The 23,742-nt window shown below is 39.5% G+C and overlaps 1 protein-coding gene across 1 annotated transcript; it reads left to right on the forward strand.

Moving 5' to 3' along the window:
• Positions 1 to 2,235: 2,235 nt before the first annotated feature.
• KRT23 (keratin 23) lies at positions 2,236 to 18,394 on the forward strand. Its single transcript, XM_025439682.2, has 8 exons — positions 2,236 to 2,717; positions 9,262 to 9,344; positions 10,687 to 10,843; positions 12,155 to 12,316; positions 12,403 to 12,525; positions 15,342 to 15,562; positions 16,573 to 16,604; positions 18,013 to 18,394. The coding sequence occupies exons 1-8, from the start codon at positions 2,322 to 2,324 to the stop codon at positions 18,096 to 18,098; spliced, it is 1,260 nt and encodes a 419-aa protein (XP_025295467.1). The 5' UTR covers positions 2,236 to 2,321; the 3' UTR covers positions 18,099 to 18,394.
• The last annotated feature ends 5,348 nt before the right edge of the window (positions 18,395 to 23,742 follow it).

The following is a 23,742-nucleotide window of genomic DNA, read 5'->3' on the forward strand; positions in this document are numbered from 1 at the left end:
GCTGACCCTAACCTTGAGTCAAAACAAATGATCAGACACCATCGATGTCTAGCAGAGCACTGCTTGCCACCACACATTCAAACAAGTCTCTATGCTTCGCTCATTTGCCCTCTTTTTATCTTGTCTCCCTTTTGTCTCTTTCTCATGTTCAAAGGTGTAAGTGACCATAGAACACTTTAAACACTCCCTCTAAGCACCCCCAAAGTTTCCTTTAGTCTTGACTAAATCATTCCATCCTGCCCACAGTGAGATGAAGAAATTCCAGAGGACTTTTGCATGGTTTTGATGCCAGGGTGGACAAGCAGAGCTGATGTGCTTTTGGTAATTTTATTTGTAATTAGGAATGAGGTTGCCTTTATGGCTGGCTAGTTTGCACCTGGAAGAGGCTTTTTCCTACTACCTGGTTTTACAACTCACAATCCCAAAAGGGGCAGGAGGTGATGCTATCAGAGGACCAGAGTTAAAATCCTAATTCTAGAAAGTTCATTACTGAGTTAACACACATTTACGAAATGCCTATTAGAAGCCAGACTCTGGCACTTGATAGATGGAAGACATAATCCTGGTTTTCAAGATGCCTGCAGTCCCAGAGAAGTGTGACAGATACAGAATTATGAGTTACTTGATGAGTGAAAGAATGGGGGTGGAGTCAAGAACAGAAGGTAGCTGGGCTCAGTTGGGGCCTCCCAGCTTCCACAGTGGGGTGAGGACTCTCTGCCCCTCCAGAGGGTCCAAGGATCCAGAACAGGTGGTTTCTTCATAGAAAGGGCACCCGGCTTGTACAGAAAAATTCAGCAAATGATCGTGGAAAGAGATAGCCCTTAAACTATGTCTGGAAGCCAAGGGAGCAGGTGTGGGCAGTCAGGCAGTGAGAATCCAAGCAGTGGAAACAGCAGACCAAGGCAGTGACACCTACAAATTCATGTGCTGAATTACATTGCACATGCAAATCAGCTTTAAGTCAGTCACCTCCATGAGCCCTTGATTCTTTATCTGTAAAATGGGGACAATAACCCTTGCATGAATACATCAAGAGTGGCCATGCACATTTAATAAAGACAATCAAAGGGCTGTGTAAACTGGGAGGTCCCATTATCCCATGAGGAAGAGAATCTTTACAGGACTCTGTCAAGATTCAGTGACAGTGCTGTGTGGTGGCAAGAATCCCACCGTGGCTTTGCCTCTAGCTCACAATCTGTCCTCTGCCACACCTCGCCACCCCTCCGCACAGGTCAGTTTTCCACATCTGTAAAATAATTGATTTGGATGGAGGTACACTAAAGTCCCTTCCAATGTTGCCACTTTATTTCAAAGTCCCCTTTAAATCTAATTGCTATAACCAGCACGTGGCTCCCCACCCCCAGACTATTTCTTTATTCATTTCTAACCTTTACCTTGGCAGACGAAGAGTAAGATTCATCAAGCACATTCGACAACCCATAGCACACTTCCTGTTTTTCTCCATCGCCTTACAGGTCACAGACACACAGAAGCCAGCCTTTTCAGGGCTCAGCCAGGACAGGGCTGCTGGCCAGTTACCAAAGGCTGCATTCCTCCCAGGGGCCAAGGAAGTCCTGGTGCAGGCGGGTTGTTTGGTTTTGAGGTGTGCTGGGGATGAAAGGCACCCTGGAAGTGGAAGGCTCGGTCATTCATTAATTAATTATAATTGAGGGTTTGTTCTTAAGAATGATCCTTTGAAATTACTTTCCATCAAACAGTAACTGCCACAAAGGCATCAGATACTCAGAACATTTTCCATTTCCTCAGCATGAGTATTTTTATTCTAGGACCTGAGATTCTGATCTGGTTCTTCCCTTGGGAGTCTCTCCCACCCTAGCTTTAGAGCTAGGGTTTGTTTATTTCGGGCAGGGGAGGGTGTGTGTGTCTGTGTTGTTAACGTCTACTTTTTCAAAGCAAATCTATACTACACCAAATAGCCTTTTTGTAAACTTCAGTCTGATCCTTTTCAAATAAATAGTCAAAGGAAAATTTCCACAGAAAGATTAGAAAGGCACCTGAGACTAATACCTACCTCATGTTGTGGGCCACACCTCCCGGTTACAACTAGAAGGGAGCAGCAAACTGGTATATTGATGTGGTTCTAAACAACAACAATGTGTGTGAAGGCCCAGGGGCACTTCAAGATTGGCCAAGAGGAAACACCTGTTGCACAATGATACGATCTTGTTGGTACAGTTGTCAGAGAAGGAAACTCCCACAGCAAAGGGCATAAAACCATCCAGGGCAGTCTGAGGCGGCTCAGTTGTGCAGTGCCAGGGAGCAGAGCAGAGCCCAGCCCTGCACCAAACACAGATGGGACCATGAACTCCAGCCATAAATTTAGCCAGACCCCCTCAGGCTCCCTCCGTGGCACAGGAGGCAGCTGGGGCCAGCTGGGGAGCTTCCCTCGGGCTCCCAGTGTCCATGGGGGGGCTGGGGGTGTCCGCATCTCCCTTTCCTTCAGCTCACCAAGGTGTCTGCCTCCTGGAGGGCCTTGGGGATCTAGAAAAGGCAATTCCCTCCCGGGTGCAAGTGGGAAGGAAGTGATGCAGAACCTCAATGACCGCCTGGCTTCCTACCTGGACAAGGTACGTGCCCTGGAGGAGGCCAACGAGAAGCTCGAAAGTCGCATCTTGAAGTGGCACGAGCAGAGAGATCCTGGCAGTAAGCAAAATTACTCCCAGTATGAGGAAAACATCAGCCACCTGCAAGAGCAGGTAAGATTGTGGGTGCCCCTGGAACTCAAGAGGGGGCTGCATTTCCAGAGAGCCATGGGAGGAGAAATCAGTACAAAAGACAATTTCCAGGAAAATGTCAAAAGAGCTGAAAGTAATTGTGAACAAAGGTATTTGAGGATATTTTCCTGTTATACCTTTTGGACTCGGGAAAGCCTGGTTTGTGTATTTCATCTTCTATACATAAATTATACAGAGAATCCAAAAAATGTAGGGCAACCTGCTGCTGTCCAGTATCAGTTATGACCCAGTAATGTCATAGTAATGATAAGGGCCGGTATCATGGTATTCATTCCTCATGCTCAGTGCACAAGACACAAGAGGGCATTTACTTTCTCATTACATCAGTTCTGCTCCACCTCAAAAGTCCTGGCGACAGCATGATTACCCACAGAAGAAAGGCTGAGTTAACTCTCGGAGATCGTACCTAAAAGCTGTCACTCTAGCTTTGGCAGATACATCATTCTGACATCCCCGGATATTTCCTTTTGAGGGCTACTAGAAGCTCTGAGTTCCTCCTGCACCAAGTTCTGAAAGGGCATATTGCTAGAAAAAAATAATAAAATGAGCATAATTTTTGGAATCTTATAGTTAGGATGGGTTATGGAGACTTCTTTAAAACATAAAAAAAAAAAAAATTTTCACCCAAACGTTAAAAAAAAAAAAAAAAAAAAAAAGCTGAGCTCCTATCTTCCGAGACATCTAACAATACTGGAAGTGGAGGGAATCCAGTTAGCTCACAAGTTATTTTTTAAAGCTATGTAACTTTCCTCTTATGTAAAGTGGTCCCAGAAAATTCCCCATAAGATCATGATTTTACCCATCCTAGAAAGGGTTTCCAATATTTATACAGTATTATTTCTCAACCCTCAGTTGTCCTTGCTTGAATGTAGAAAAGACCAATCAAGATAACATAAATCTGTCCTCATAATGAACCCTAATTATTGAATAATCAACCTAATAACTGACTGTGTAATTACCCTAACTATATAGTACATGGTTGTCTTTATGGAAAAAACAAGGTGACTCAACAAACCTCATCATAATTTTTTTTTCATAAATAAAGTTACTTTTGTTTTAGAATGGAGAGAACAGAAGTTTTTTTGCAAATGGACAGCTGAGAACCTAACTTCCAGAATAAACATGAGGTCAAACCTAGTCAAATAATTCACTAACTGACAGGAGAGAGGAGGGAACAGGGAAGAGGGAGGAAAGTATTAATTGGGCTCTTCCTGTATACCATCCTTGATGTTGGATGTTTTAATGCACATATTGACACCATCCAAGAGCTTTTTGCACTGATGGAAACATTCGATGTTACCTTATTCAATTCTTACAATGACCCTGTAAACACCCTGGAGTTCAGAGGTGTGACGTTGCCACCAAAAGCCACCAGCAAGAGGCAGGCATGAGATTCTTTTTATAAATTTATTTTTTTATTGGTGTTCAATTTGCCAACATATAGAATAACACCCAGTGCTCATCCCATCAAGTGCCCACCTCAATGCCCGTCACCCACTAACTCAGATCTGCTTCTAATGGTCTCACAGTTTCCACACTGCATGGTGCTCACTAGCCTATCTTCTACAAAAACAGTGCTGCTTGTTAGTAGAAATAATGCACTGCTAATCCTATGACATACATTTCATACACATTATCTCATTTCTTACCCCCAATTTATAGATGAGGAGACTGAGACTGATTGGTGGCCTAAATTCTTTGAAACAGAATTGAGAAAAGTGAGTGGGGGCTTGCCCCAGGATTCTGGGTTCTGACTTTAAATTCTGGGTTATCAATTAAATTCAGGTTTGAATTCCACTCTTTTCTAGATTTATTTTAATTGCATTTTTTCATGTTTGAAGAAAACAATTCTTTGAAGTTGAGGTTATTCTATCTGTGACCTCCTTGACTCACAGGCAAGAAAACAGAGGCCCAAAGAATATGATAACCCACTACAATATAGGGGTCAACCCCTTCCCAGGCCTGATGAAATGCTATCTGCAGATATAGTATCCTTTTGTCCCACCATAGGAATCCTAAATATTACTCAAAAGATCTATAAGAAAATTAGTTCAAAAATTAATCCAATCCTTTTGAAATATCGAATTAGACATGGTCATAAGGATACATGTATTTTAGAATGCTCTCAATAGTACTATATTTGGCACTGTGGTTCATTATTTAAAAAATCCTATTTTCTTTTTCTTGGAACAAGATTATACACCCTGGAGCAACAATGCTATACTAATACACCAACTCCATTTTTTTTAAAAGAATGAACTCAGAGCCTTAGGGGAGAATCCTCGTGATTAATGACAACACACAATGCAAAACCTATGCTTCACAAATTATGTCTCAATCCATCCTCATAATACATTCATTACTGTGAAGGATGTCCCAGAAAAAGTGACTATATCATAATATTATACCAAGTAAGCCTGAACAGAGGAAATAATTTTGGTTTTTTAAACGTGTTCTAGGGTGCCTGGGTGGCTCAGTCAATTAAGCATCTGCCTTTGGCTAAGGTCATGATCCCAGGGTCCAGCGATCGAGCCCCACATTGGGCTCCCTTCTTGGTGGGGAGCCTGCTTCTCCTTCTCCCCCCATTCGTGCTTTCTCTCTCAAATAAATACAATATTTTTAAATAAATAAATGTGTTCTCTATAGAGTACATTTCAGAACTCACTATTCACGTACACTGAGAAGAATGCTGACTGGGGGGAGTCAGATTCTTGGTGGGTTTTACAACAGATAAATTATCAGTTTAACTCAAAAAAGCCAAATAAGCCCACAGATTGTATTTTTTATTTTCTGATCCCATGTTGGGAATACTGTTTGGTTTCCCTGGATGTCAATCAACACCTAAGTGCACAGGGCCCCTGGGCTTTCCTAAATGGAGCTACATATCCTATGAGTTTAGACAATGGAAGAATAAAGAGCCTGGAAGGAAAAGCATTGGTATGAAAATCCTTAAGCAGCACTGCAGCAGGGAGACAAGGAAATATCTACAGAATCCTTTTTTAGAGCAAAGGAAGTAGTCATAGTACCATTTGGAATACACCAAGAGAAGAAAAAAGTTGGGCAGGGCAGCAGCCTGGTTATCTTCCACTATGAACAGCAGAAGTTTGAAGATACATCTCAATATACAGAACCTGGACTTTATCCTATACAGGCATTGGCTCTCATTACAAAAAGTGCAAGCTTTTTCCTTTTTCCTTTTTCTTATATTCCCTATACTTTTCATCCCCATGTTTTATTTATGTTATAACTGGAAGTTTGCATCTCTTAATCCCATTTACCTATTTCACCCACTCCTCTCTCCACCTCCTCTGGCAACCACCAGTTTGTTCCCTGCATTTATGAGTTTATTTCTATTTGTCCATTTCTTTTGTTTTTTAGATTCCACATACAAGTGAAATCATATAGTATTTGTCTTTCTGACTTAATTATTATTTCTATAGTATTTTACTGTCTAACTTATTTCACCTAGCATATACCCTCTAGGTGCATCCATGTGGTTGCAAAAAGTAAGATTTCATTTTTGTTATGGCTCAGTAGTATTCCATTGCATATATATAGCACATCTTCTGTATCCATTCAGCTATCGATGGACACTTAAGTTGGTTCCATATCCTGGCTCCTACAAATAATGCTGCAATGAACATAAGGGTGCATACATCTTTTCAAATTGTTGAGTTTTTCTTCAGGTAAATATCCAGAAGTGGAATTACTGTATCATATGGCAGTTCTATTTCTAATTTTTTAAGGAACCTCCATACTGTTTTCCACAGTGGCTGCACCATTTTACATTCCCACCAACGGTGCACAGGGGTTCCCTTTTCTCCACATCCTCTCCAACACTTACTATATCTTGTCTTTCTGATACTAGCCAATTCTGACTGGTGTGAGGTATTACCTTACCATGCTTATGGATTGGCAGAATTAATATTGTGAAAATGTCAATGTTACCCAGGGCAATTTACATTTCTAATGCAATCCCTATCAAAATACCATGGACTTTCTTCAGAGAGTTAGAGCAAATTATTTTAAGATTTGTGTAGAATCAGAAAAGACCCCAAATAGCCAGGGGAATTTTAAAAAAGAAAACTATAGCTGGGGGCATCACAATGCCAGGTTTCAGGCTGTACTACAAAGCTGTGGTCATCAAGACAGTGTGGTACTGGCACAAAAACAGACACATAGATCAATGGAACAGAATAGAGGATCCAGAAGTGGACCCTCAACTCTATGGTCAACTAATATATGATAAAGGAGGAAAGACTATCCACTGGAATAAAGACAGTCTCTTCAATAAATGGTGCTAGGAAAATTGGACATCCACATGCAGAAGAATGAAACTAGACCACTCTCTTGCACCATACACAAAGATAAACTCAAAATGGATGAAAGATCTAAATGTGAGACAAGATTCCATCAAAATCTTATTATGGTTTTCATTTGCATTTCTCTTATGATGAGTGATATTGAGCATCTTTTTGTGTGTCTTTTGGCCATCTGTAGGTCCTCTCAAAAGTTCTTTTATAAAAGAAAATTAAACATTTTACATTTTTCTAAATTAATATATAGTTTCAACTAATTCTTCAGTGTCTACAGTATGCCCAGATTATACTATGTTACAACATTATTGTATTTAATCTCTTCTAATCTAACTCTCATGAACTCTTTGATGAAGTGGCTACTATTATTATCACTATTGCCATTTTATGGATGAAGAAACTGAGATTCAGTAAGGTCACTCTGCTAGTAGGTGGGAGAACAGGACCCCAATCTCTGCCCTTTGAGTTCCAGACACAGTGTTATTATCACCTCTGAATCCTGCTATTGTGCATTCATGATACCAAATTCCAAGTAATCAATGGAGCTTTGAATAAGAGTGGATCCTTAGGGACGCCTGGGTGGCTCAGTGGTTGGGCGTCTGCCTTTGGCTCAGGGCGTGATCTCCGTGTCTGGGATCGAGTGCCTGCGAGGAGCCCGCTTCTCCCTCTGCCTCTCTCTCTCACTGTCTCTCATGAATAAATAAATAAAATCTTAAAAAAAAAAAAAAGAGTGGATCCTTAAAAGATGCCTTTGTATTGAGGTATAACTTTGTCCTGAGGAAATCCTTTCTGGGTAGCCCGGGTGGCTCAGCGGTTTAGCTCCGCCTTGGGTCCAGGGCCTGATCCTGGAGACCCGGGATCGAGTCCCACGTCCGGATCCCTGCACGGAGCCTGCTTCTCCCTCTGCCTGTGTCTGTGCCTTCTCTCTCTCTCTCTCATGAATAAATAAAGCCTTAAAAGAAATCCTTTCTAAATAAAAGAATTATCTCTTCAAATATGATGAGAATGTCACAGGATTCTCTGCCTCCAGCTAAATCACAGAAGTTTAGAGCTAAGATTTTTAGTAGTTTCTACTACGAACTCCTTATTTAACAGATGATGAAATTGAAACCCAGGGAACAGGGTGACTGGCCCAAGTTCACACTAATGGTCAGTAAAGCAAGTAAAAAAGAAAATCTCCAGTTCCTAGTTCAGCACAATATGTGGTACAAAAGTAAGTAGTATTACACTTTTGATGTTCAGACATCTTCCACTCAATTTTCTGAAGAGAGTGACATATATCAAATGTGCACTACTTGTTAAAATTGCCTAGAAGAATTTACAAATCATATACATAAGCACAGTTACCCAAGTAGAAACTTTCAACAGTATTTTTCATTTTAAGGTCCAAAAGTATATAAACACCCAGTACAAGTCTTAACCAAAGGCTTTACCACAGTTAAAGTTTATTAAGCTGCCAAAAAAATATTTCAGTTAATATTTTAATAGCTACAATTAGGGCATTCTCATCATGGAATAATTTATGAACATGTACACCTATCTACAAGTTTTGTGAATGGTTATAGTCACTTTGAACAAAAAATAATTATGGCATGTGATGACTATTATAAAATTCACTCAAAATCAGTTTGACAAGCTAATATCAGTGATATTTTGATACTTTGCTCAGTGTCACTGATCAGAAACATGAATGCTACTGCAACATGAATGCTACTGCAAAGAAGAATTACGTTCATCTAAAATAACTACTGCACTTTAAGGGAGCCAGACTTATAGTCACAATAAAAACAGGATTATAACTTAAAACTTTTTTAACATCGTCAGATGTGGATGAGCTGAAACAAAACACTAAGATGTTCGCAGCACTGGAGAGTCAGAAGGCACTTTGAACAATGTCTTTCCCCCTTCCAATGTCATTCTTCTTAGAATGCACCAATCCTAGTCTGTTAAACTTAGGGTAAAAAAAGACAGTGAAGTGGCTGCGGACCATGTTCGTACTTTAAAAATCATTCTGATGGTTTGTACCTAGTAAGTGCTCAATATTTGTTGATTGCATTACTTGTTTTTCCACTGCCAGAAAAGAACAGCATCTATGCTAACAAGTGTGTACCCAGAAAGTACAGAGCAGAAATGCAGTTCTCCCATGGAAGTGTGTCTGACTTAAATGACTCTTGATGTGTGTTTTACAGATCATGGATGGCAAGCTGACCAACGCTCAGATCATTCTTCTCATTGACAATGCCAGGATGGCAGTGGATGACTTCAGCCTCAAGTAAGTTCCTTCTTCATCATATTGTGGGGAGTTTTCATTTGCTGTTTTTGTTTTGCTTTATTTGGGGGGGTTCCTCTTGTTTTTGTTTTGCTAAAGGAAAGCTTATCTCACTGTTAGCCACATGTAACATCTTAATAAAATATAATTAAAAGCATAATAGGAATGAATACTTGACTGAACTCTAAACAACCTAGATATAAAATACACCTTGTAGCATGGGAAAGTTTGAATATGAACCAAGAATTAGATGATATTAAAGAGTTATTATTAGCTCTTTAGGTGTGATAATGTAATTATGCTTATTTAGAAAACTGGGTTTTTTTGTTTTGTTTTTTTTTTTTAGAAAACTGGGGTTTTTTTCTTATTTTAATTCTAGTATAGTTAACATACAGTGTCATATTCCTTTCAGGTGTAGAATATACTGATTCAACACTTCTATACATCACCCAGTGCTCATCATCACAAGTGCACTCCTTAACTCCCATCACCTGTTTCCCCTACCCATTGCCCCTCAGGTAACCATCAGTTTGTTCTCCATAATTAAGAGTATGCCCATCACTTAGATTTAACAGCTGTTAACATTTGCTTCATTCTTTTTTTTTTAAGATTTATTTATTTATTTGAGAGAAATGGAGAGTGTGTGGTAGGGAGGTACAGAGGAAGAGAGAGAATCCCAAGCAGACTCTGCACTGAGCACAGACCCCCAACTCAGGGCTCAATCTCACAACCCTGATATCATGACCAAGGCCAAAACCAAGAGTTAGACACTTAACCAACTGAGCTCTGGGTGCCCCCTTTTGCTTCATTCTTAATGAAAATTCTTGTTTTTAAAAGATATATTCCTAAGTACTTAGGGGTTAAGTGTTGTAATGTCTATAATTCAGTTTAAAATACAAAATAGGGGATCTCTGGGTGGCTCAGTGGTTTATTGCCTGCCTTCAGCCCAGGGCATGATCCTGGAGTCCTGGGATTGAGTCCCGCATCAGGCTCCTGCTTCTCTCTCTTTCTCTCTCTCGAATAAATAAATAAAATTTAAAAAATAAAATAAAATACAAAATAGAGTATAGATGAAGCAAAATGTTAACAGTTAGAGTCTAAGTGATGGGCATAGGACTGTTTATTATTTCATCCTAATTTAAAAAAAACATAACAACATTGTTATTAACAAGTCTTCATCACAGAAAAACCTGCATGAAACAGACATATGAAAGATGTGCAGCATATGTTCATTTGCTCTTATTAAACCTAAAAACTAAGAGATTCACCTCCAGACTGAAGTGAATCCTTACAAGGCCATAGTCTTCCAACAATAGGTGTATTCTTCTCTTCCTTCCAACCAAAGGTATGAAAATGAACACTCCTTCAAGAAAGATCTAGAAATTGAAGTTGAAGGTCTCCGAAAGACCTTGGATGATCTGACCATTGTCACAACAGATTTGGAACAGGAGGTTGAGGGGATGAGGAAAGAGCTTATCCTCATGAAGAAGCGACATGAGCAGGTAGGACTACCCAGGACCTCCTGGTAACTAGCACAGCTTTTAACAGGCACTTTCCGATGATTCAATAGCCCAGAAGCCCAGAAGAAACCATCATCTGAATGCCGGTCCTAGTGTCCTTCAACCTAAGTAATTATAAGGAACCATATAAACATCTAATTTTTCCAGCTTCAGGCTTATCTATTCAGTGTCAAATCCAACAGCCAAAATATAATCATAATTAATGACAAATCAGTCAACAATTTTGCTAATACACAATGTTTACCTCGACTTATTTGTTAATATAGTACTGTAAGAATAAATGCATGAGCTTGAACTTCCTTCGTTGACCCAATGTGCAAAAAACTGGAGGACAGTAGAATAAAGAGAACTTGCCACTAACCAAGGTAAATAAAACTAGTGGCAAAACTGAAGAATCTTAATTTCCATAAGCATTTAAATGACTTTGAAAAAGTTACCATCCATCTGAAGTCCCTGAGACTCTGATGCAATAAGAAAAGCAATCCCCATTTTAGGCAAACAAAATTGCTAATGAACATCAAAGAACCTCAGTTCTGAACAGTTGGTTAGACAATGATTGTAAATTAAACCTGTCCTACGGTTTCTTGATTTTCGTGATATTCTATGGGTGCCAGCCCTACAGAGTCATAATGCATTGACAAGATATTAAAAGGCTTTATACCTTTTGACTTTGGGTTGCTGGAATGCCTCCTGAAAGCCTTAGCCTATAATCTGAAATGTTAAACTGTTGAATTGTGCCATCACTTCACCCATGAACATGTGATGAAGAGTGCTTTACATGCTATGTAAGCATAATTCTTTGTGAAACATTTCCAAACAGGGATTATAAATTTTATTTTATTTTTTATTTATTTATGATAGTCACACACAGAGAGAGAGAGAGAGAGAGTCAGAGACACAGGCAGAGGGAGAAGTAGGCTCCATGCACCGGGAGCCTGACGTGGGATTCGATCCCGGGTCTCCAGGATCGCGCCCTGGGCCAAAGGCAGGCGCTAAACCGCTGCGCCACCCAGGGATCCCCCAAACAGGGATTAATTCAATAATCACAGAAGCCATTTGATTACCTATCTAATCTAGTGCTATTTTTTATTTTCTAAGGTTATAATAGAAAAATATACGATGTTTTGCCATTAATGAATAAGATAATAACTAAGAAATCAAACCATACCAGTAAAAGAATAAAAAACCACAAGAGCTGAATTTTTAAAAGACCTGTTAACTGCTGCCAGTCAACACACTTCTGGTCTTCTGATTACCAAAGCCAGTTCATTTTCTTTCTCTATTACTAAACAGGAAATGAAGGAACATCATATGCCAAATGACTTCAAGGTCAATGTGAAGGTGAATACAATTCCAGGAGAAGATCTGATTAAGGTCCTGGAGGATATGAGGCAGGAATATGAATTTATAATAAAGAAGAAGCATCAAGACTTGGACACTTGGTATAAAGAGCAGGTAAAGGAAAGGTGCTCAAACTTCCCAAAGGTTCCATTTCCATGTGGTCCCAATGCCAATGCCTCTGCCCTTTGCTTGTCTCATAGGCAGCAGCCATGGCCCAGGAGGTGGCCAGTCCAGCAACTGTGCAGAGTAGCCAAAGTGACATCCATGAACTGAAGCGCACTTTCCAGGCCCTGGAGATTGACCTGCAGGCACAGCGCAACAGAGTGAGTCTGAGCTAGGGTCAGGTACCACCTCCTCCTTGACTTCTCTTGACTCTCTTGATTTCTTGCCTGGGCCTCTCTCTCCAACTCCCTTGGGACATTTCTTACTTCCCACTTTCCATCCAGATTGTTCAAAATGATAATGGTAATAAGAGCTATCATTTATTGTGGCACAAGGTTTCTACCTTGTGCCACAGTGTATGCCAGGGAGTTCATTATGTTAACTGCCATCAATCCTCACATTAACCTTTCCAGGCAGGTCTTTGTGTTCTCATTTTATAGATGAGGAAACCAAAGCTCCAGATAAATTGTCCAAAGTCATACAAATAGTAAGTGGCCAGTGGTATAACCACCTGGTGTTTGAGGAGAAGTGTGGGGGGTCTAGTACGTCCTCATAATCTCACCAGTACTCTCCCCACTTACAACCAGGATGCCCCCTGAAGCCCTAATACAAAGAAATTCTGGTGTCAACATGAATTGGTGGCAAATCCAGCCCTGTCTGACTCCAAAGTAGTGCTCTGTCCATTATATATATATATATATATATAGATGTCTTATCATCCAGTAAACTATAAATTCTTATTTCTAAGTCATTTCTATATATCATCCAGTAAACTATAAATTCTTATTTCTAAGTCATTTCTATAATTTTCATGGTTTTTAGTAAAATGCTTTGTATGAGTGTCACAAGCACTCAAAATCATTAAATGAAATCTGTCATTTGATTCCCATTTGAATCTTCTAATCATTTATCAATATTATTTCCAAGTGCTACTCTGCCCTTGATCTTGAGGAGAATAATTGGTTCATTCTATTGGAGATACACATGGTAAATTACTGTTATGTTTTAGGAATAAGTGATGGTAAACAGACATTTAAAAGGTACATTGTCAAGGTGATAATAATGAGCACAGAAATAATTACAGTGTTTAATGGCTTTCAAAGCATTTGGACATGCAGTATTTCACAACAACCATGTGAGGTCAGCAAGACATTTGCATTCATTTTTATGCATTCTACTATCTGATACTATTCTAAATACTAAGGATTCTATAATAAGGGAATTTACATTCTAGTTTGGATGACCGATCATAATATATATGTGAGATGGAGAAAAGTGCTACTAAGAAATGAAGCATGGAGTGAGGAGGTCAGGCATGCTGAAATATAGAGCCGCCAATTTAAAAAGGGTAGCCAGGAAAGGTTTTACTGTTAAGGTGAACAAAAACCTAGAAGTGGTGAGCAGGTGCATTACATGGCTATGGAGAGAGGGTTCCAGGTGGAGGGAACAGCAAATGCAAAAGCCATGAGGCACAGGTATGTCAGTTGGGTTGGAGGAATAGCAGGAAAGCCAATGTGTCCATAATGAATGAACAAAGGAAAGAACAAAGGAGAGAAGAGGAGGAAAGGGAAGGGGTGACCCTTGGGGTAAAAGTGGGGTCAGACTGTGTAGCTTGTCCCTTGGAGGGAAGTCTAAAGGAATTTGGAACAGCAGATACAGAGAAGCTGTACACTTTGAGGAGCTTTGCTATAGGTGAAGGAGAGCAGAGAAATTGAATGACAACTAAATGTAGATATGGATTCAAGAGAGAAAATTTTTAAGGTGGGAGAAATTATTCTATTTGAAAGCCAATGGGAAGAATCTGGTAGAGAGGAAAATATTAATGATACAAGAAAGTGGGCAATTGCTCAAATGACTGGAGCACAGACAGCTCATGCATTGTAACAGGAGAAGAGCAAGAACTTGGACACAGGCTCATGGGTGTGAGTGGAAGTAATGTTGGGAACTTGTTGGGATCCTCTCCTGATGGCTTTCATTTCCTCAAGACAGGAAGCAAGGCCATGGGCTGAAAGAAAGGAGAGGGAGGAGGGGATCTAAGGACAGAGGAGAAGGAATGCAGTAGCCCTCTGGGAGAACAGGAGAGTGATGAGTGCAGGCCAGGCAGCATTAAGTGCCCTGTGAAAGTTAACACCATAAGCAAATGAGATTATCCAGCATAGTTGCGAGTTTCTCCTGAAGATTTAAGTTACACACTCCAGAAAAGTGGGTGGGAAATCCAAACAGAACAGGGTCTTGATCTCAGTTCTCCGTATCCTAGTGTGGCAACTTCATTGTGCAGCTTTTAGGATTTCCTCAATAATGACAATTCATTATCATTGTCATAATCAATGAGCATTGCTTGGGACTATGGATGCTAGATTGACCAAATTGAAATATAGGCCATCCAGTTAAATTTGAATTTCAAATACAAAGCAAAGGGTGTGGGGTTTTTTTTGTTTTTTTGTTTTTAGTATAAGTATGTCCCGTGCAATATTGAGGCAATTTTTAGGACATACTTGTACTAATAAATTACTCATTGCTCATCTGAAATTCAAATTTAGCTAGGTGCTATTTTATCCAGCATCCCTACTTGAGACCCTTCTCTGAAGATACAAAGAGACAGCTGTCCCAGTTTCTATTTCTCCCGGGAGTTTTCTATATGGCCACAGATAAAATATAAGCATGAGGAGGTAAAGAATAAATCAGAGCAAGGCAGCGTATGCCCAACCCCAAATGAGTAGCATACTCAATAAACACTGCAGGAACATAGCAAAGCTGCCAAGAGCTCCCCAACACAAAGAAATGGGCTTCAAAAATTCTGACTTTCGTGCACTCCTCACTGCCCAAGCCCCAAACCTGTGAGTCTGTCAGGTGCCCACTTTTGCATCCCAGAAGCCACCAGAGTGATCAGTATAATCCAACTACTCAGTAAGCCTACATTATTGAAGCAGCCAAGCTATCAGCCAATTAATGGAAGAAACATCATATCCTCTTTCAGAAATCTGCTTTAGAGAACATGTTATCAGAGACCCAGTCTCGGTACTCCTGCCAGCTCCAGGACATGCAACAGATCATCTCCCACTATGAGGATGAATTGAGGCAGCTGCGCCATGACCTGGAGCGTCAGCACAATGAATACAAGGTCCTCCTGGGCATCAAGACCCACCTAGAGAAGGAAATCGCCACCTACCAGCAGCTTCTGGAGGGAGAGAGTGAGGGGTAAGGCAAAGGCTGGCAGGGGAGGAGGACAAAATAACATTGAGTTTTTGTGTGTGCCTTCATATACCTCAGAGTTCTGTTAGCAATCATCACTCCAGAGAAAGAAAAGTTTATGTTGAATTTCTTCTGGATATTTAAATCAGGTTGTATCTCATTAAATAGCAAGTATGAATTAATCAGCTATTCCCAGGGTACTAAGATTTGAAGTCAATTGTTAAAATTAATATGTTAAAATCTCCAAAAAGAAACAACTAGGAAGGCTTGGCTATAGTATTTCCCACTGGGAATGCATACAATTTTGGCTCCAAAAACAAAACAAAACAAAAAGCCCAGAAGGTTGGAAGGATATTTTAGTCTGACAGTATAAGAAGATTCCTAAGAGGTTGAGAAGTCTGGATTCTTCAATGTGGCATTTCTGAGCAACTTGGGAAATGACAATAGTTGTCTGGGTGGAAAAAAGGACACATGCATTCTATGACCCAAGAAAAAAGTTTTAGAATTTTTTTTAAAAAAATACATAGAGGCACTTGGCTGGCTTAGTTAATAGGACATGAGGCTCTTGATTGTGGTGTTGTGACTTGGAGCCCCACATTGGGTGTAGATATTGCTTAAATAAATAAACTTAAAAAATAAAATTAAATAAAAATACATAAATAAAAGACTATCAGACCAAACTTTGAACAGTCTGAAAAGCCCAAGGGTTCCAGGCTTCAAACCCAGACCCTGAAAAAGATCCCAGTGGAGGCAAAGCCTGCAGCCAGCTGAAAGAATGGAGGTAGTTTGGTAGACTTCCCTTGGTCCTAAGGTCAGTGGGAGGCAGTACTCACTTCCTTCTGGATCCAGGAAGGTTTTCCCATGAACTCATGAACTTGAGACTACAGAACTCAGCCAATTATCCTCATTAAAGAGCTATGAATTTACAAGCAAGCAAAGGAAGTTAGTTCACCTTGAGGAATTTTTATGATTGTTGCTAACACTAGAATGAGCTGTAATTCTTATCATTTTTATAGGACAATGGAGGAATCGAAGTCAAGTGTTAAAGGTAAAATTTTCTTTCATTGTTTGAATCTACTTTTTTAAAAATGAATCAACATGTTTATTCATTCTATAGTACTCATAATCCTTAGTGTACTCCCAAATATCCTGTGTTCGATTTTTATTTTACCCCAGATGGCAAGGAATTTTGAATTAACTCAAATTAGATAAAAAAGAAAAAAGTGAGCTCTCAGTATTGTCTTCAATAATACACATGCAAGTCCTCTGCCAGCAATAAAATAGATAGCAATGATCATTCATATTATTACATCTCTGTTAAGTTATGGGGTCTGTTTAATAAACTGCTAGATTACAAGAAAATTATTTCACATAATTTACCAAACTACATTCTGTTAAACATTAGTGTTCTGTGAGACTTTAATTGTGTATTACAAAAAATGTGTCCCATGACCAGAAATGGTTGAAATGCTAGGTACCACTATCCTCCTCATGAACAGTCATGCATTTCAGTAAGTTAAAGATAGACCAGGCACTCCTGTGAGGGAGAAAAGAAACAGAAAAGAGAAAGAACTATCAAAAGTTTTACTTGCTTAACTTGGTGTTACCAAAAATCCTTGACCTGGGAACCCTACTTTCTCAGATTGCCTTTAATATCTCATGGAAAAGTTCTAAGAAACCATAGTTTGGTACAAGTGGCACTTTTCTGATTAGTTTGTGATAAAAGTGTTCTAAGGCATTAGATTCAGAGAATCAGGGTTTCAGGGACCATCATGGGCAGCTGGTCTAACTGCTACTTCTCTGCAAGATATTGACAAATGGTCTGTTAGCCTACTTACACGTGTCCAGAAACAGGGAACCCATTACTTGATGGAGTGGCCTACTCTACTGTTGGAGAGGTTGATTTAACAAAGTTTTCCCTGTATCTCTATTAATGTTAGATCTTCCCTTTGGTCTAGAATCAGTTTCCTGGTGTGTCAACAAAGCACATATTCAAGTAAATCATAACTTTGAAAACAGTGACCATGATAAGCATCTCTGGCTTCTCAGCCATCTTTCATGCTTTCTAGATCTTTAAATGAGGTGTCCAGAATGGTATTTAGTGCTCTGTTAGCTCATAGAACCTGTGATACAAGTACAACAAAGCATGCAGAAGCCAGAAGGCCTCCCAAAGAGCATATAGTCAGAGCCTAGATTCTGTATCAGACAAATCTAAGATGCAGGTCTTGGCCTCTAGATGATGACACTATTCACACATTCTTGTTTCCTGGAGGGTGGGAGGAAAAAACCTTCTTTGGTGAGATCTCTTTAACCCCAGCAGAACCTGCCATATTGCTGTGTGATCATTTTGGAAGGGACAGGGAAGCTTCAGGTACTGAGAACAGGGAACTACAAATGACTTTTTCAGATGGTAAGAGGAGCATGGCAGTCATCTCTTCATTGCTTTTTTCCCTCAGCAACAAAGATCAAGGCCATCACACAGGAGAGCGTCAATGGAAGAATAATTCTTTCTCAAGTGAATGAGATCGAAAAGTATGCATAAGGCCAATAAAAGTTTTGGCCTATTATAAGAACTACTTTTCCCCAATGGAAATTCTTGCCCAGACAAAGGGGTGAGTCCTAAGAGGTATCCTTGAAGTTATCAAACTCAGAATCTTATTTTTTTCCTCTGTAAGACAATCTCACCAGACATTCCATAATGATCTTAATATATTGCTATACTTTTTGAATCAAAGTATGAGTTTATGAGCTTTTTAAAGCTCTACTTTCCTACTACAATCTTTAGATTGCCATTGCTACATGCTGTTTTGTAGTCAATAAAACTCTATACCAGCTGCATCATGTCTTTGTTTATACCACATCATATTCATGTCATTTTTATATCAAGGTCTCATCCTAAGAAAAGATTCTTAGGGCACTGTCCATGAAAGAAAGGGACCTTAATACTTTGACCATGTCTGCGGCAGCCAAACACTGGGCAGAATTGTTACACTGCAGCCATTCAACCTAGTGACAAGATGTGGCTCATGAGGCTTTCCAGACCTCTGCCAACAGGAAGGGGAAAAACAGAGAAGGAAGGCCTAGAAAGTCTCACTGGGAATGTGAGAGGACCAAAAATTATTCTAGCTCACATACATACATACATACAATTAGAGAAGGGAATTCAGGGGGAGAAAACCCTTATTACAAACAGACACTAAGACCCTAAAAGAGGAAGTGACTTGTCCAACATCTAAAATACAAATATTAGGACCCGAGTATTATGGGAGGTGGAGTAGGGGCTGAAGCACAGAGACTTTGCACCTCTGTCCTCTCAAGAAGGTGCCTTTCTCTCAAACTATAGCAGCGTAAGCCACTGTTCCAAGACTGGTACAAAGGAGCAATGTTGGAGAAAAGGAAGATGGAAATCCATATATCTGTAAGGCATCATCAGAATGCTGTACATGGAATTATAGGATATACACAATTTTAAGGGACCACAAGCATAGACTAGTCAAACTCTCCCATTTTACAGACAAATAAACTGATGCCCAGAATAAGAAATGCATTTAATCAAAGACTCACTGGATTGTTGCTAGGCTACATCCAGCTCTCTCAACTCTGTTAACTGTTGTTAAACTACAAGTGGTAGGATGTAGTTAGTGCCATTATTATCTAACACATTTGCAATGTCCCATGTTTTTTTTGTTTTATGTTTTAATACTTTCTTGGAAAGGATAGCTTTTGATATTTTCTGAACTCGGCATTTGTCAAAACTGAATTGGTCTTCCCTTTAAGGAATTTAAATAGTGTTTCTGACTCCTCATCCCCAAAGAATGGAAAACCATCCCCTAACATCTGAAATTAGGCAAAAGGAACCCGAGATAATCATGTCATTATCACACAATTCAAAAATGTGTTACTGGTTTAACTAAATACACTAATCATCTGGAGTAAATTTGCAAACTTATCATTTAAGATAACCTCAAAAAATAACCATTACACTAATACTTTCAGTGAATTTTCTTTGTGCAGTATTTGTGGAGACTTTTGATGTTTTGGGGAGCAAGAGTGGATCCATATTAGATTTTCTTTTTTCTATTTTTTTTTCTTTTCTATTGGAGCTCAATTTGCCAACATATAGCATAACACCCACTGCTCATCCCATCAAGTGCCCCCCTCAGTGCCCGTCACCCATTCACCCCCACCTCCCGCCCACCTCCTTTTCCACCACCCCTTGTTCGTTTCCCAGAGTTAAGAATCTCTCAGTTCTGTCTCCCTCTCTGATATTTCCCACTCATTTACTCTCCTTTCCCCTTTAATCCCTTTCACTATTTTTTATATTCCCCGAATGAATGAGACCATATGTTTGTCCTCCGATTGACTTACTTCACTCAGCATAATATCCTCCAGTTCTATCCATGTCGAAACAAATGGTGGGTATTTATCATTTCTAATAGCTGAGTAATATTCCATTGTATACATAAACCACATCTTCTTTATCCATTCATCTTTTGATGGACACCAAGGTTCTTTCCACAGTTTGGCTATTGTGGACATTGCTGCTAGAAACATTGGGGTGCAGGTGTCTCAGTCTTTCACTGCATCTGTATCTTTGAGGTAAATCCCCAATAGTTCAATTGCTGGGTGGTAGGGCAGTTCTATTTTTAACTCTTTGAGGAACCTCAGTTCCTCAGTTTTCCAGAGTGGCTGCACCAGTTCACATTCCCACCAACAGTGCAAAAGGGTTCCCCTTTCTCCACATCCTCTCCAACATTTGTTGTTTCCTGCCTTGTTAATTTCCCCTATTCTCACTGGTGTGAGGTGGTATCTCATCGTGGTTTTGATTTGTATTTCCCTGATGGCAAATGATGCGGAGCATTTCCTCATGTGTTTGTTGGCCATGTGTATGTCTTCTTTGGTGAAATTTCTGTTCATGTTTTTTGCCCATTTCATGATTGGATTGTTTGTTTCTTTGGTGTTGAGTTTAATAAGTTCTTTATAGATCTTGGATACTAGCCCTTTATCTGATATATCATTTGCAAATATCTTTTCCCATTAATAGGTTGTCTTTTAGTTTTGTGGACTATTTCTTTTGCTGTGCAGAAGCTTTTTATCCTGATTAAGTCCCAATAGTTCATTTTTGCTTTTGTTTCCCTTGCCATGATAGATGTATCTTGCAAGAAGTTGGTGTGGCCAAGTTCAAAAAGGGTGTTGCCTGTGATCTCCTCTAGGATTTTGATGGATTCTTGTCTCTCATTTAGATCTTTCATCCATTTTGAGTTTATCTTTGTATATGGTGTAAGAGAATGGTCCAGTTTCCTTCTTCTGCATGTGGCTGTCCAATATTCCCAAAACCATTTATTGAAGAGACTGTCCTTTTTACAGCGGATAGTCTTTCCTGCTTTGTCAAATATTAGTTGGCCATAGAGTTGAGGGCCCATTTCTGGGTTCTCTATTCTGTTCCATTGATCTATGTGTCTGTTTTTGTGCCAGTACCACACTGTCTTGATGATCACAGCATTGTAGTACAACTTGAAATCTGGCATTGTGATGCTCCCAGCTCTGGTTTTCTTTTTTAATATTCCCCTGGCTATTTGGGGTCTTTTCTTACCCCCACACAAATCTTAAGATGATTTGTTCCAACTCTCTAAAGAAAGTCCATGGTATTTTGATAGGGATTGCATTTGTGTAAATTGCCCTGGGTAACATTGACATTTTCACAATATTAATTCTTCCAATCCATAAGCATGGAATTTTTTCCCATCTCTTTGTGTCTTCCTCAATTTCTTTAGAAAGTGTTCTATAGTTTTTAGGGTATAGATCCTTTACCTCTTTGGTTAGGTTTATTCCTAGGTATCTTACACTTTCGGGTGCAATTGTAAATGGGACTGACTCCTTAATTTCTCTTTCTTCAGTTTCATTGTTAGTGTAGAGAAATGCCACTGATTTCTTTCTGTGCATTGATTTTGTATCCTACCGTACTGCCAAATTGCTGTATGAGTTCTAGCAATCTTGGGGTGGAGGCTTTTGGGTTTTCTATGTACAGTATCATGTCATCTCTGAAGAGGGAGAGTTTGAATTTTTCTTTGCTAATTTGAATGCCTTTTATTTCTTTTTGTTGTCTGATTGCTGAGGCTAGGACTTCTAGTACTATGTTGAATAGCAGTGGTGAGAGTGGACATCCCTGTCTTGTTCCTGATCTTAGGGGAAAGGCTCCCAGTGCTTCCCCATTGAAAATGAGATTTGCTGTGGGCTTTTCGTAGATGGCTTTTTTTTTAATTTATTTTTTATTGGTGTTCAATTTACTAACATACAGAATAACCCCCAGTGCCCGTCACCCATTCACTCCCACCCCCCGCCCTCCTCCCCTTCTACCACCCCTAGTTCGTTTCCCAGAGTTAGCAGTCTTTACGTTCTGTCTCCCTTTCTGATATTTCCCACACATTTCTTCTCCCTTCCCTTATATTCCCTTTCACTATTATTTATATTCCCCAAATGAATGAGAACATGTAATGTTTGTCCTTCTCCGATTGACTTACTTCACTCAGCATAATACCCTCCAGTTCCATCCACGTTGAAGCAAATGGTGGGTATTTGTCATTTCTAATAGCTGAGTAATATTCTATTGTATACATAAACCACATTGTAGATGGCTTTTAAGATGTTGAGGAATGTTCCCTCTATCCCTACACTCTGAAGAGTTTTGATCAGGAATGGATGCTGTATTTTGTCACATGCTTTCTCTGCATTTATTGAGAGGATTGTATGGTTCTTGTTTTTTCTCTTGTTGATATCATCTATCACATTGATTGTTGTACGAGTGTTGAACCACCCTTGCATCCCAGGGATAAATCCCACTTGGTGATGGTGAATAATCTTCTTAATGTACTGTTGGATCCCATTGGCTAGTATCTTCTTGAGAATTTTTGCATCTGTGTTCATCAGGGATATTGGTTTATAATTCTCCTTTTTGGTGGGGTCTTTGATTTTGGAATTAAGATGATGCTGGCATCATAAAAGGAGTTTGGAAGTATTCTGTCCCTTTCTATCTTTTGGAGCAGCTTTAGTAGAATAGGTATTGTTTCTTCTTTAAACGTTTGATAGAACTCCCCTGGGAAGCCATCTGGCCCTGGACTTTAGTGTCTTGGGAGGTTTTTGATGACTGCTTCTATTTCCTCCCTGATTATCGGCCTGTTCAGGTTTTCTATTTCTTCCTGTTCCAGTTTTGGTAGTTTGTGGTTTTCTAGAAATACATCCATTTCTTCTAGATTGCCAAATTTATTGGTGTATAGCTGCTCATAATAAGTTTTTAAAATCGATTGATTTTCCTTGGTATTGGTGGTGACCTCTCCTTTCTCATTCATGATTTTATTAATTTGAGTCTTTTCTCTCTTCTTTTTAATATGGCTGGCTAATGGTTTATCTATCTTTTTAATTCTTTCAAAGAACCAGCTCCTGGTTTTGTTGATCTGTTCCACAGTTCTTCTGGTCTCTATTTCATTGAGTTCTGGTTGAATCTTTATTAATTCTCTTCTTCTGCTTGGTGTAGGATCTATTTGCTGTTTTTTCTCCAGCTCCTTTAGGTGCAAGGTTAGCTTTTTTATTTGAGTTCTTTCCAGTTGTTGGATGGATGCTGGTATTGTGACGTTTTTTCCCTCTTAGGACTGACTGCTTTTGCTGTATCCCAAATATTTTGAATGGCTGTATCTTCATAATCAGGTCTCAACCCATACCAAAAGATTGGGATTGTCCCCTCCATATTTTCAGACCACAATGCTTTGAAACTAGAACTCAATCACAAGAAGAAATTTGGAAGAATCTCAAACACGTGGAGGTTAAAGAGCATCCTGCTAAAAGATGAAAGGGTCAACCAGGAAGTTAGAGAAAATTAAAAAGATTCATGGAAACTAATGAAAATGGGTCGAATCTTTTTAAGGGGAGGAGGGCAGGGGGTGAGGGTGACTGGTTGGCGGGCACTAATGGGGGCACTTGACGGGATGAGCACTGGGTGTTATTCTGTATGTTGGCAAATTGAACACCAATAAAAAATAAATTTATTATTAAAAAAAATAAAGTTCTTGTTTCTTTGGAGATGTTGTGGTTAGAATATCTGTCATTGGCAGAAAGTGCCATGTTGAAGTCTCCCAATATTAGTACATTATTATCTAAGTATGTCTTTGCTTATTAATTGATTAATCTTTTAA

The sequence above is a fragment of the Canis lupus genome, chromosome 9 (assembly GCF_003254725.2).
Source record: "Canis lupus dingo isolate Sandy chromosome 9, ASM325472v2, whole genome shotgun sequence".
Lineage (NCBI taxonomy): Eukaryota > Metazoa > Chordata > Mammalia > Carnivora > Canidae > Canis > Canis lupus.

Bases quoted from the DNA above. Each gene is read 5' to 3' on its own strand.
- KRT23 (XM_025439682.2), top strand. From the start codon at position 2,322: ATGAACTCCAGCCATAAATTTAGCCAGACCCCCTCAGGCTCCCTCCGT. The intron at 9,345-10,686 runs GTAAGTTCCTTC...TTCCAACCAAAG, and splicing joins GTGGATGACTTCAGCCTCAA to GTATGAAAATGAACACTCCT. The intron at 12,526-15,341 runs GTGAGTCTGAGC...ATCCTCTTTCAG, and splicing joins TGCAGGCACAGCGCAACAGA to AAATCTGCTTTAGAGAACAT.